The sequence below is a fragment of the Candoia aspera genome, chromosome 4, assembly GCF_035149785.1.
Source record: "Candoia aspera isolate rCanAsp1 chromosome 4, rCanAsp1.hap2, whole genome shotgun sequence".
Lineage (NCBI taxonomy): Eukaryota > Metazoa > Chordata > Lepidosauria > Squamata > Boidae > Candoia > Candoia aspera.
In genome coordinates, this window is record NC_086156.1 from 106,574,296 (window position 1) to 106,588,769 (window position 14,474).

The 14,474-nt window shown below is 38.8% G+C and overlaps 1 protein-coding gene across 1 annotated transcript in view; it reads left to right on the forward strand.

Annotated features, from left to right (window-relative positions):
• LOC134496918 (vomeronasal type-2 receptor 26-like) overlaps positions 1-9,924 on the forward strand; it is a 29,176-nt gene extending 19,252 nt beyond the window's left edge. Inside the window, exons 7-10 of the mRNA XM_063302634.1 lie at positions 717-1,008; positions 2,084-2,944; positions 8,589-8,715; positions 9,014-9,924. Of these exons, the coding sequence (XP_063158704.1) occupies positions 717-1,008; positions 2,084-2,944; positions 8,589-8,715; positions 9,014-9,924 (2,191 nt within the window). The remainder of the gene's footprint in view (positions 1-716; positions 1,009-2,083; positions 2,945-8,588; positions 8,716-9,013) is intronic.
• Positions 9,925-14,474: the final 4,550 nt, after the last annotated feature.

Sequence of the window (14,474 nt, forward strand, 5' to 3'; positions counted from 1 at the left end):
TTGTCCGATTACTCTGTGAATGGCAAAATATATTCCTAAACACTTGAAACTGGAATGGGCCATGCTGACTGCTGAGTTCAACCCTCTGCTTCACTGCAGGAAACTAGCCAGTGCAGATGGTGTGCTAAGAGTTAATTCTTGTCCCAGTTCCTCTTCCCTTAAAAAAAAAGGAAAGGCAAAAAAAGTACAGTTCCATGAACCTAGTTTCCCATCAAGAGAAACTTTTGTAGGTATAGACCTATACATTCCAGTAGAGGAAGCTTCTCCATACCTTTAAAAGCAGATCCCTCACTAGTGACTATGCTGAGTGTTTTCATGTTTGCACTGCGAGAACTGGCTTGAGTAGATGGAGGCCCAGTAAACTGTGCTTGTGTTTTACACTGAACTCATTAATCCACAGTCATCAGTACCATTTTGGAGACCATCAAAAAGGAACTTATTACAAAATGCAGAGAGAAAGAGTAGTATCCTGGGGAAAGCATTCACTGGAAGAGTTTGGTTCCAAAACTCAGTCTGACATGAATAATCTTAAATTATTTTCCAAAAGCATATGAGTATTAAGCCTATGGATCTAGAAAGGTCATCATGATTTAAGCAATATTTTGTCATATTCATGTATGTTGACAGGATGTGAAGTATTACACTGAACTCAATTACACCATGTATCATAGTTTGAACTGAATTTGTTGTGATACAGAATATAATTCTCATTTCAGGTTTATGACTCCACTCTACCAACACATCCTGGCCTTAGAGTTTGCCATCAAGGAGATCAATGAAAATCCCCATATTTTACCCAATCACACCCTGGGCATCCATATCTATAATTCCTATTTCTCTCCAGGTTGGACTTTCTGCGCCTCATTGGAACTCTTCTCCACACAAGGCAGATTCATCCCTAACTACAACTGTGAAATCCAAAACAGACCAATAGCAGTCATTGGAGGCCCAACTTCTGAAGTCTCTCTGCACATGGCTACCATCCTGTCATTGTACAAGATGCCCCAGGTATATAATGCTCTTGAAGTAGGCGGCATAGGAAGGAAATGACTGTCAGATAGATGAACAGAATCCTCCTCCTCCTCCTCCTCCTCCATTATTATCCATAGCGCTGCATTTTTGTCTAGAGAGGATACATTTGAATGATTAGCACTGAATGATGGGGCTGCTCACAGAAGTTACAGACTTAGAAAGTGTGCCTAGAGATATTAGTGAATCTCTCTCTCTTTCTCTCTCTGTATGTGTATATAGATAAATATTAATATTCGGTCCTAGTCTTATTTTTTTTAATTAAAGAAGGTTTTTTTTGTGTGAAGTACAAACTATATAAATTAAAAGGAAACAAAAATAAATTAAAAGTGATAAGTAAATAGGAAAGAAATGAAACAAAAGAAAAGAAAAGAAAAGAAAAGACAGAAAGAGAAAGAGAAAGAGAAAGAGAAAAGGAAGGAAGGAAGGAAGGAAGGAAGGAAGGAAGGAAGGAAGGAAGAAGAAAAAGAAAAAAATAAAGGAGTGGCTTCAATCTTCTTTACAGCAGTTATATATGCATTTATATTTTGTCCTCTCTCTCTAAGGTTACATCAATATTCAATCACAGTCTATCAAAGTAACTAGAGCTGAAAATAGTAATAAAATAGATTCTGTCAAATACTTTGAGATATGGCACAGAAATCTCCAACAATAGGAAATATATTCCAAATTCTGCTTCACTAATCTAATTTGAGAAGCCTTAATTCCATGAGATATAAACTCATGCAGCTGCTTGGAAAATCTGGTCAAGCACTGCACAATGGTTCAGTTTTGCTAATGCAGCTCAGCCATCCCACTCTCTATGTTACAGAATTACAGATCTACTCAATCCATTTCTTCAAGTTCTGTTCATTCATAAGATCTAGGGGAAATTTCAAACCTTTCTAGTTCATGGACAGTCCCCAAATACGGATGTGAAATATAACTGGATTCATACTTTGAAAAATGGATTGCAACTTAATTTCTAATTTGGAGCTACAGTATTCAAAGGTTGTCACTATCAACATTTTATCTGACAATACTGTATGTCTTTCTCATTCATCATTATTTTTAGATCGTATCTGGGTTTGTTCCAGAAACTGATGTCAAAAATCAGAATACTTTCCAGCAACAGATTTTCCCAAATGCAGAACATCAGTACAAGGGTATGGTCAAATTACTGCTTCATTTCAGATGGACATGGATTGGTGCATATACTGTAGATGACGAGAATGGTGAGAGGTTTTTGCAAAATGTGGTTCCCATGTTTGTCAAGAGAGGCATCTGCTTTGCCTTCATTGAAAAATTCCCCCAAAGTACTTATTCCAATAGTCTGGTTGATTCACTGGAAGAAGGGAGTAAAATATATTATGAAGTTATCAGAAGCACTGTTAATGTTGTGGTCCTTCATGGTGAAACTGATCACATAATTCTTCTAAGAATACTTTCCAACAGGCTGAAAGATGATAATGTACCACTATGGAACAAGGGTAAAATCTGGATTATGACAGCCCAGATGGATTTCACATCAGTTCCCTTTGTAAGAAATATTGGCCTAGTCTTCCTCCATGGTGCTTTATCCTTTGCAATTCACTCAGAGAAGATAGTAGGATTCCAGGAATTTCTTCAGTCAAGAAACCCTATCTTGGAAAAAGAAGACAGCCTCTTCAAGGTCTTCTGGAAAAATGCATTTGAATGTTCCTTCCCCATCAACATGACTGAAGAGGAAGATGAGGTCCTCTGCAATGGAGAGGAGAAACTGGACACGCTGCCTACATCTGTCTTTGAAATGCATATGACTGGCCACAGCTACAGCATCTATAATGCAGCCTATGTGGTGGCACATGCTTTGCATGACTTACATTCATCTATCAGAAAGTTCAGAGCAGGTGAACATGAAACCAGACTGAACCTTCTGAAGCAACCACTGTGGAAGGTAATGTCTCAAGCAAATAAACTATGGTGTGTTTACCATATCTGTAGCGATGATGGGTGGGGAGATTTGGATGCTAAAGAAAGTCATTATTCCAAGATTAATTAGAACCTGTGGGTCATATTGTGAAATTATGCTAAATATATATGTTTTTTGGGGGAGGAATTTAATCTTCTATTCCTGTTCCTTGCCTTTTGACTGATAAGAAATTTAAATGATCATTTCAATATATTATCTTATTGCCTTTTTCCTCCTTTCAGTACAATGAGTGGTATCATTAGCCAGGTCTCTACTGCCATTATCTCAGGTTTGCACTCTGTTAAATAACCTGTCAGACTCAAGGATTATTGAATTTGGAGGAGAACTTGGGACCTCCTTGATCAGACTTAAACTCATAAAGGTTCATACTGTGCCATATTTTTCATGCCATTTAGGAGGCCATCTGAAAAGAAGAATAAAATTATGGAGTGGTCTAAATCTCTACCTGCATATTCCTCCCTGGAGGCAGAAAGGTTGTGCTTATCCTTGTAAATACATGAACTGTCCAAAGTGTCTCTTGCACACAAATGCATGCATACAAATGCACACACACACACACACACACACAAGATGTTAACTGGAATTCACGTAACATATATAAATGATCCTCCAGGCATTCAAAGACATCACCCTCAAAATATTTCAAAACTTGATTCTGTGAAGAAAGCCAAGATATGGATCTCCTCACACAGATTTTTGCCTTTGGAATTATTGTGTTGGTCAGTTTACACATGTGGCAATAGGAACTCCCGTTGTTAGGATTAATTGCAAGACATGGATAGTGCAAAAGTGAGAGATCATTGGTCACAAGTTCATGAGGCAAAGAGAAACTTTCTTGTGCCTCCTTGATTTTCTTTTTTTCTTTTTTTAAATCCATGGTCACTTAATGTTGTTGTTGCTAGTTGCCGTCAAGTCGTTTATGATTCATGGCAACCGTATGTATAACAGAACAAAATGTTGTTTGGTCTTGCGCCATATGCCTGAGTGTCCCAAGCTTTGTCGTAATTGTATTAATCTATCACTTAATAGGCCCCTATTTTCTAGTTGTTGTTGTTTTTTTTTTATGGAGAAAGCAGGAATCACAAAGCAAAAATAGGTAATGTGCTGTGAAAGAATTGTCAGTTACTCTGAATAGAGCTTTTGGCTTTGCCAACTAATCAGAACTGAATTTCTTTTGAGGGGCTAATATGTAAAATCCCTTTTTGTACTAAGAACAACACTTGGTTCCTGTTCCAATGTTCCTGAAACATCGTAACAAGTCTCCAGGCCATGTTTGTGCTGACACATGTCACTGAGCAGGAGGGAGCTGCTACTGTTAGTTCATACCAGGCAGGAAGATGGATGATGCGAGTGCAACAGTATTCATGTTTGGGCTATCTTGCCTGGCCAAGGTTGTTACCCAGAGATTGCCAGCAACCATTTTGAACACCTGCAGAGGAATGTAGTTGTATTGAAATTTCGGGGAGGGGTTTGGGATTGCTTGTAGTTTAATTGGGAGAAATCCCACACTTTTGGCATTCTCAGCTTTGCCTGTGATTCTGCATACTATTCATCATTAAATTAGATTTCCATAGACCTCTGTGTAAGTCTGGTTGTTGATTTGAACAGGCAATCATTACACACTACCATTTTTTGCAACTTCCATTGCCTCAGCGTCATTGAATTACTCTGCTCAATATCTTTATCCTCTTTAAAATGGACTGGAATTTATAAATTTGATTATCTGTTTTTTCTGATATTTATCTCTATTTCCTTTAAATATTTTGTTCCATATTTTGTTTCCTGGATCATTATAATCATAATAATGACCTATAGGGCAATGCTATTAATGACATTAATGAATGCCATTGTAATATCACCAACTATCCTCTCTAATTTTTTAAAGGGATATGATTTATGTACTTCCAAGAGGGAAAGGAATATTGTTCTTCATCCTGATAGATAACTCTTCGCTTTGCTTCTTTTCTAATTCAGCTCAACCATTTTGTGAGAAGTGTCTCATTTAACAACAGTGCTGGGGAAGAAGTTTCCTTCAACCAAAATGGAGAGTTAGAGACTGGATTTGATATTATGAACTGGATCACATTTTCAAATCTGTCTTTCCTGAGAATCAGGGTTGGGAGGACAGACCCCATGGGTTCCCAAGAGGAAAGGATAACCATTGACGATGCTATTGTATGGCCACAAAGCTTTAACCAGGTATCATTCATTTACCTTTTGGCCTATGTCCAGTCACCATTTCACCATTTTGAAAACTGTCTTGGATCCACATTTAGAGACAGTGTGTGACACTTGTCCTTGAAGATTTTCCAGCCCATCTGGCTTGGCTTAGCAAGTCATTTCCACTAGACACCCAACAGGTGAATGATAGTGTCTGTAAGTGTGTCAGGGAAGGGATGGGAGATATGAGAAAACAGATTAGGTTTGTTGACTCAGAATTCAAAATGAAAACAAAATCCTTCAAACCCTGAAAAAGCCACATAAACATGCAAAAGGAAAGATGTGCCAATCTGACTTCTGTACAAGTAATCTTTTTGCGGGTAAAATATTTTGGTCTATCTACCCTTTGAGTCAAAAAACACTCTTCCTCCAAGTATACATCAGCATTTCTGCTTTGTCTTCCTTTTTTGTGCACATTCCCATAGCTTCTGCAAGCTCTGTCCTAATAAAACAGATTTCCCAAATGTTATATTAGAACTGACTGTCACAAAAGAGGACTTCACAGAAAATACAAAAGGAGAAAGATACTGCAGCCAGTTGCACTGAATAGAAAAAAAGAGTAACTTTTTCATCTGTCAATGACAGCTACGGAATATATACATATACATATACATATACATATACATATACATATACATATACATATACATATACAGTTTATTCATTTAGTCGCTTCCGACTCTCCGTGACTTCATGGACCAGCCCACGCCAGAGCTTCCTGTCCGTTGTCAACACCCCCAGCTCCCCCAGGGACGAGTCCGTCACCTCTAGAATATCATCCATCCACCTTGCCCTTGGTCGGTCCCTCTTCCTTTTGCCCTCCACTCTTCCTAGCATCAGCATCTTCTCCAGGGTGTCCTGTCTTCTCATTGTGTGGCCAAAGTATTTCAGTTTGGCCTTGAATATCATTCCCTCAAGTGAGCAGTCTGGCTTTATTTCCTGGAGGATGGACTGGTTGGATCTTCTTGCAGTCCAAGGCACTCTCAGAATTTTCCTCCAACACCACAGTTCAAAAGCATCGATTTTCCTTCTCTCAGCCTTCCTTATGGTCCAGCTCTCACAGCCATATGTTACTACAGGGAACACCATTGCTTTAACTATGCAGACCTTTGTTGTCAGTGTGATGTCTCTGCTCTTGACTATTTTATTGAGATTTGTCATTGCTCTTTTTCCAAGGATTAAGTGTCTTCTGATTTCCTGACTGCAGTCAGCATCTGCAGTAATCTTCGCACCTAGAAATACAAAGTCTTTCACTGCTTCTACATTTTCTCCCTCTATTTGCCAGTTATCAATCAAGCTGGTTGCCATAAACTTGGTTTTTTTGAGGTTTAGCTGCAAGCCAGCTTTTGCACTTTCTTCTTTCACCTTCATCATAAGGCTCCTCAGTTCCTCTTCGCTTTCAGCCATCAGAGTGCTATCATCTGCATATCTGAGATTGTTAATGTTTCTTCCAGCGATTTTAACTCCAGCCTTGGATTCCTCAAGGCCAGCTTGCCGCATGATGTGTTCTGCATACAAGTTGAATAGGTAGGGTGAGAGTATACAGCCCTGCCGTACTCCTTTCCCAATCTTAAACCAGTCCGTTGTTCCGTGGTCTGTTCTTACTGTTGCTACTTGGTCATTATACAGATTCTTCAGGAGACAAGATTACTTGGTATCCCCATACCACTAAGAACTTGCCACAATTTGTTATGGTCCGCACAGTCAAAGGCTTTAGAATAGTCAATAAAACAGAAATAGATATTTTTCTGAAACTCCCTGGCTTTTTCCATTATCCAGCAGATATTGGCAATTTGGTCTCTAGTTCCTCTGCCTTTTCTAAACCCAGCTTGTACCTCTGGCAATTCTCGCTCCATGAATTGCTGAAGTATACCTTGCAGGATCTTGAGCATTACCTTACTGGCATGTGAAATGAGTGCCACTGTTTGATAGTTTGAACATTCTTTAGTGTTTCCCTTTTTTGGTATGGGGATATAAGTTGATTTTTTCCAGTCTGATGGCCATTCTTGTGTTTTCCAAATTTGCTGGCATATAGCATGCATTACCTTGACAGCATCATCTTGCCAGATTTTGAACAGTTCAGTTGGGATGCCGTTGTCTCCTGCTGCCTTGTTATTAGCAATGCCTCTTAAGGCCCATTCTACCTCACTCTTCAGGATGTCTGGCTCTAGCTCACTGACCACACCATCAAAGCTATCCCCGATATTGTTATCCTTCCTATACAGGTCTTCCGTATATTCTTGCCACCTTTTCTTGATCTCTTCTTCTTCTGATAGGTCCTTGCCATCTTTGTTTTTGATCATGCCCATTTTTTCCTGGAATTTACCTCCAATGTTTCTAATTTTCTGGAAGAGGTCTCTTGTCCTTCCTATTCTATTGTCTTCTTCCACATCCACGCATTGCTTGTTTAAAAATAATTCCTTATCTCTTCTGGCTAACCTCTGGAATTTTGCATTTAACTGGGCTTATCTCCCCCTATCCTTTTGCTTTCCTTCTTTCTTGGGCTACTTCTAGTGTCTCAGCAGACAGCCATTTTGCCTTCTTGGTTTTCTCTTTCTTTGGGATGTATTTTGTTGCTGCCTCCTGATCAATGTTGCCAATTTCTGTCCATAGTTCTTCCGGGACCCTATCTACTAAGTCCAGTCCCTTAAATCTATTCTTCACCTCCACTGCATATTCCTTAGGAATATTAGTGAGCTCATATCTAGCTGATCTGTGGGTCTTCCCTAATCTCTTTATTCTGATCCTAAATTGTGCAAGAAGAAGTTCGTGATCTGAACTACAGTCAGCTCCAGGTCTTGTTTTTACCGACTGTATAGATGTCCGCCACCTTTGGCTGCAAAGGATGTAGTCAATCTGATTTCGATGTTGTCCATCTGGTGAAGTCCATGTATAAAGCCATCTCTTAGGTTATATATACATACATATACATGCATACATACATACATACAATCTGATATATATATCAGAGATAAAAGCTAAATATGAAATAATATACAGTAAGATTAAAGAAAGGAAAGAAAGAAAGAGTAATATGAAGTGAAAAAGTAAAAAAAAAAAAGCTATGAAAAGGAATACAAAGAGAAAAAAAGAAAAGATATATAATGAAGTGACTTCCAATCTTTACAGCAGTTACAAACAAGCTCATCCTCATTCTTCCCTCATTAAAATTATATCATCAGACATTAAAATTCTGAGTTAATGCAACAGCTGATTGAGGTCTTTCTCCTGCTGAAATCACTTCTTGATAAAAGCATCTTTCTCCATCGCTTATCATTGACAAAGCATGTGGTGATATGGAAGGAGACTAGAGAGACAATCCTAATGCACTGGCACCAGATAAAAGCTTGTGAAAAACAAATGATTCTGTTCTTTTATATGTGGAAAGGCCCAGCCACTTTCTCTGTGTAATGGGAAGTGCCATTCAGGTTACAGTAAGAGCAAGATAGAAGGGAAGCCATTTTGCTGCTATGATTGTCTTCAATGTCCACAAGGCAAGATCTCCAACAAGGAGGGTAAGATATAATTTCATATATATTTTTCAGTTAAACTCAGTTAAATGAATGTGTGAGAAAAGAATGTGGCAAATTGGTCCAATGAAGCATGGATACAAATAAATGCATTGCTGAGTTTTTAAGATTTAATTACAAGTAGTGCATCCCTGAGCAAATAATTTTGGAGTGGTAAGGTTATGGCAACTATGCTAACACATTTGATTTTCAGATATTAAACACAACTATCTTTGAACATTGTATTATTCAGATTTGATTATTTTTGTGTAATCTATTATTTCTGTGCTATTTTATTTCCTAGACTTGGATGACTGTTTTCAGTGTGCAGGAGATCAATATCCCAATGAGGAGCAGGATTTGTGTCTCCCCAAAGTTATAACATTCTTGAGCTATGAAGAAACCTTGGGGGCTGTTTTAGCCAGTTCAGCTCTCTTCTTTTCTTTGGTCACAGCTGGGATCTTCTGGATCTTTATTAAGCATCAGGACACTCCCATAGTCAAAGCCAGCAACCGGAACCTCACGTATGCTCTCCTTATTGCTCTCCTGTTATCATTTCTTTGTTCTTTGCTATTCATTGGGCAACCTGACAAGGTGACCTGTCTCCTTCGTCAAACTGCCTCTGGAATCATCTTCTCCATGGCCATTTCTTGTGTGTTGGCCAAAACCATCATTGTGATCCTGGCTTTCATGGCCACCAAGCCAGGGTCGAAGATGACCAAATGGGTGGGGAAAGGATTAGCCATATCCATTGTGTTGGGCTGCTCATTTATTCAAGGAATTATTTGTGCTATATGGCTGACAACCTCTCCCCCATTCCCAGGTGCTGACATGAATTCAGCAGCAGAAGAAATAGTTCTGGAGTGTAATGAAGGATCTGACTTTATGTTCTACTGTGTCTTGGGTTTCATGGGCTTCCTTGCCATTCTCAGCTTCACAGTGGCTTTCCTAGCCAGGAAATTGCCTGATGCTTTCAATGAAGCCAAATTTATCACCTTCAGCATGTTGATCTTCTGCAGTGTTTGGTTGTCCTTTGTTCCAGCATATCTGAGTGCAAAAGGAAAATATATGGTTGCTGTGGAGATCCTGTCCATTATAGTCTCTAGTGCTGGGTTACTGATTTGTATTTTTTCTCCCAAATGTTATATCATAGTTTTGAGGCCTGATATGAACAAGAAAGAACATCTCAAAAGAGAAAACAATAGGAAAGTATAAATTCTACAGCTGTTGCCTCTTTTGCATCAAGTATGGGAAAGTATTAGAAGTCACATCTATTCCAGTACCATTTACAAACAGGTAATCTCTCCTGAGTTTTCAAGATTAGAACTCAGGAGATGATAGATAGACAGACAGACAGACAGACAGACAGACAGACAGACAGACAGACAGACAGACAGACAGACAGAGTAAGTGATTATACTTCCTTTACAAGTTATATTATTCTTTTTTTTTTAGTTGAACTTGAGATCTATGATTCTGCTCCATTATTTATTACTTATGAGAATGTATTTATTTCTTGAAAATAAAGTAGAAATGTTACATATACTAGTTTTCACCTTCAGAACATACTAGCAAGATAATGGTAATGGTATATTACCACTGTAATAATGGTACACACAAAAATATAACATCACAATCAGTACCTGAGTGTTAAGCCTACACACACATTCAAGTGCACACACACACACACAGTCACATTTAAAGTCACCAGAAGGTACTATAGGCAGATTCCAAATCTGAACTATATTTTTTCTGTAATATATTACACTTTGTTTACAGTGCTTCATTTTTTATTTCCGTTCAAGTTGTTTTAAGAAAACTGGGGCTGAATACTAGCTCTGTTGCTGCTCCATTATTTATTTCATGCAAATATACTGAAAATTTAATGGAGATGTTATACACACTAACAATTATATTGATAAAATATGTCTACTCATGGCTATCACTTTGGAGAGCCAGAGATTCTTTTCTTCCTGCTGCATGACCACAGAATGAAACTGTCAGCTCAGCTTGGAGTCGAATTACTATAAAAGAGACTCTCAAGCCACTATTTGATCAGAAAAAAACTTGGTCTAAAATGATCAGGAGGGATGTACTCCCCTATCCATGTCCCAATTGTGTCCAATCGTAGTTGTTTTCGTCCTATATCAAGGCCTGAATGCAGACTGGAAGCTATCTAGGTCAACCATATTTTCTAGGATGCTCTGTAGTTTAGTTGACATAAAACTTTATTGATTAATCCATTAACCATATAGAAACAGTGGGCATCAGCCACAATAAGATAAGAAATAAGGTAAGATACAGTTAAAATAAGATAAAATAAATTAAGGTCAGATAAAGCAAAAATAAGACAGTGTGCTAAAATAGTGTTAGATAAAATGGAATGTAGAGACATAAAAAAAGATAAATATTAAAATACAAAAGAGTATGTGTTTAGGTGAATTCATAATCTTTACATGTAACCCCAACATGTTCTTTGATTGACAGCCCTAAGTTAACAGTTCTAATGACTGCATATGCTTTTGTGCCCTGAAGGAAAAAAGATACAGTCCCATGTGGTTCTGTGGTTCTGTCAAGTAGTGTCTGTACATACTGAGCCCTTGCTGGGGCATTTAATTGGCAGTTGAAGAGCATAGGCACAATGTCTTCTATTTCTGGTGCTCCGCAAACACACGTTCTCTCAGAACATGGCACTTGGTGGAGTTGTCCATATTTAACCATAGAAACCAGCTGCTCAAACTTGCTCTGTTAAGGGCTATCCTATGATTTTGAGTCAATCCCACTGTCAGGTATTTTTCTGTTTGAAAAGACATTTCATTCTTGGCCAGCCATTTCAATGACCTGTTGTTTGCAAGTGATTCAAGATCAGTTTGGAAGCTCACATCCAACACTCTTAATTTCAATATTGCATTGGCTGATGTCCATCTGAGAGTAGATATTATGTTGAGAATTCAAGCTGTGAGATGATTTGGAGAAGTCGATTCATCCATGTGGTGGGTTGAAGTATGCCCACCTGTTCTTCAAGGGATGTTTTTGGTCATCTGTCAGCAGGGCCGCAACTAGGGTCTGTGTCACCCGGGGCAAACATGGATTCCACAACCATTTTGGCTTCCCTCCAGTGCTCATTTTGGCACCCCCTCCAGCACAGTACCTGGGGGCACATGCCCCGCTTGCCCCCCCACCCATTGTGGCCCTGTCTTTCAGGCTCCATTGGGAGGATCTTCCAGCAGAATTTAAAGGCTTTGATTATTGTTAGAGTGTAAATGGAGTGGGTGCCTGTTTCAGCTCTGACTGCTGCTACAGTGGTATTCCGTTTGGTCCCTAGAATAAGTCTTAAAAAACATGCTTGATTTTGTTGGGGGGGGGGGTTGTTAGGCCCCACAGTTCTGAACTATATATTAGCACTGGTGCAATGTTTGCCTTGTAGACTGTTAAAATAAAGAATAGAGCACTTGGGTGGCTATAACTGAGTAATTTAGTTAATTTAATTTGCTCAAAGTTATGTCTTTTGTGTAAAGTTGGACTTTGTATAACTATGATGGATGCTTCAGTTCAACAAATAGCTCCTGCCTTATGCTCTGATTCTTTGATACTACGAATCGAGCAGTGAAGCCAGAAAAGTAGGGACCTGCCCCAAAGCAGGTGACTTCAAAGAGCAGTATAATATTTCAATCTGCTCACAGATCCGAGGGTTTTCCCCCTACTTCTGGAGTAGTTAGCCTTTTGTATCATATCTGGATGTTTCTGGAAGAGTGTTAAATAGTGTCATGAGTTACCCAATGTTGACACATACAGTATAACTAGCCAATGAATTTGACCAACTCATAAACTACCTGCTTAGTATATAGATACAAATAATATAGTATTCACTCTTCTAGGTGGAACACTACTTATTCAGGAGCAGAAAAACAATTAAGTCAGATGAAGTGGCCACTTTGGAGTCCACAGGAAAAAGGGGGCTGGGATACTATTTCATTTCATTTCATTTCATTTCATTTCATTTCATTTCATTTCATTTCATTTCATTTCATTTCATCATTAGTATTTATTACATTTATTATGGCCACCCAGTTCCAACAGTATGTTAATGGGAAGTGTACAGAACTTAATAAAACACACACACACAGACATACACGCCAAGAAAACTGCACTTACAACAAAAGGAAAACAAATAAATGAAATGGCTATCAGAAGCTAAAATCTGTTGAAAACTGTGCTCATTCTGACTCAATCTTTAGAGGAAAAGGCTAACCCTTTAGTGCCTTTTGAAAGACCTGCAGTGTCAGGGCCAACTCTATCTTGGAGGTTATTCCAAAGAGTAGGTGTTGCCAATGAGAAAGGTCACAAGATGACATTGTTTCAGGAGAGGAATCCAGAGTGAAACCTTCCTATGGGAGTGTATCTGTCCTTTCCAAGCTGTAATTTGGCATCTTAAGAAAAACACCAGGTAGTAAAACATGCCTTCCTAAGCATTGGTACTCTAGGCAGTATTTTCCCCCTTCAAATTATAACTATATAACTATAACCAAAGTACATAAATACAACAAAGGAATAGATCAAAGATATCTTGGGATGAGAATCTACCTAAATGAAACTCCCATAGTCTGCCAGATGATACGGATAAACTATTATCCACTCTGCTAATTTCTTAATTAAATGCAAATAAATACAATGAGACTATGTCAGTACTAATGAAACTATTTTTTTTTACTTTTTTATTCTAATAAAAGGTATGCAGTTGATCTGACATAAGGAATAACATCCTCCATAATATGCCATCACAATGGCCAGTTTCATTTGGACAGGGAATACAGAGTTGACAGTTACTTACTTAACACTTGTTCATTATTTATTTATTGACATAATTTCCATACTCATGTAATCTCACCAAGCTTGGTGTTCAAGGGTTTTAAAAATGGAATGTTACAATTGCCTATGAAAAATTAAAAAATAAAAATAAAATATCTATAATGAAAGAATGCCATCAACAGCCCAACAGTACAAAGCCACAAAGGCATCAACGGTATTTCTCCTGAAACATGATCCCACTTCTTGTGCTGATAGCACCCATAACAGTACCTTTCCTGAGGATCCAACTGAATGGTAGACTCCTTTTGGTTCAGGTACACACAAAGATCATTTTTATTTTTTATTTTCTCCTTAGGTGCTTCCTGCTGTTCAGCTCAGGCTTCAGTACAAGAATAAAAATTTTGGGGGAAAAGATGCAGACCAATAAGCCAGCACTGGAGGCCAAGATGGAAAAGATCTCCACGGCCACCATGTATTTGCCCTTTGTGCTTAAATAAGTTGGAACAAAGGACACCCAGACACTGCAGAAGACCAGCATGCTGAAGGTGATAAACTTGGCCTCGTTGAAACTGTCAGGCAGGTTCCTGGCCAGGAAGGCCACTGTGAAGCTGATGGTAGCCAGAAAGCCCAGAAAGCCCAGGACAGTGTAAAACAGGGTGACTGATCCTTCATTACACTCCAGGATAATTTCTTCCATCAGGGAGTGCATGTCAACATCTGGAAAGGGGGGAGCAGTTACCAACCACACACTGTAAATCAAGGATTGAGTAAAGGAGCAGGAAAGGACAATGGAGCTGGCCAGGTGCTTCCCAGACCATTTCCTCATTCCAGCTCCTGGTGTGGTGGCCATGAAAGCCAGGACCACAATGATGGTCTTGGCCAAAACTGAAGAAACAGCAATTGAGAAGATGATGCCAAAAGCTGTTTGTCGAAGGAGACACATAAATTCTGTGGGC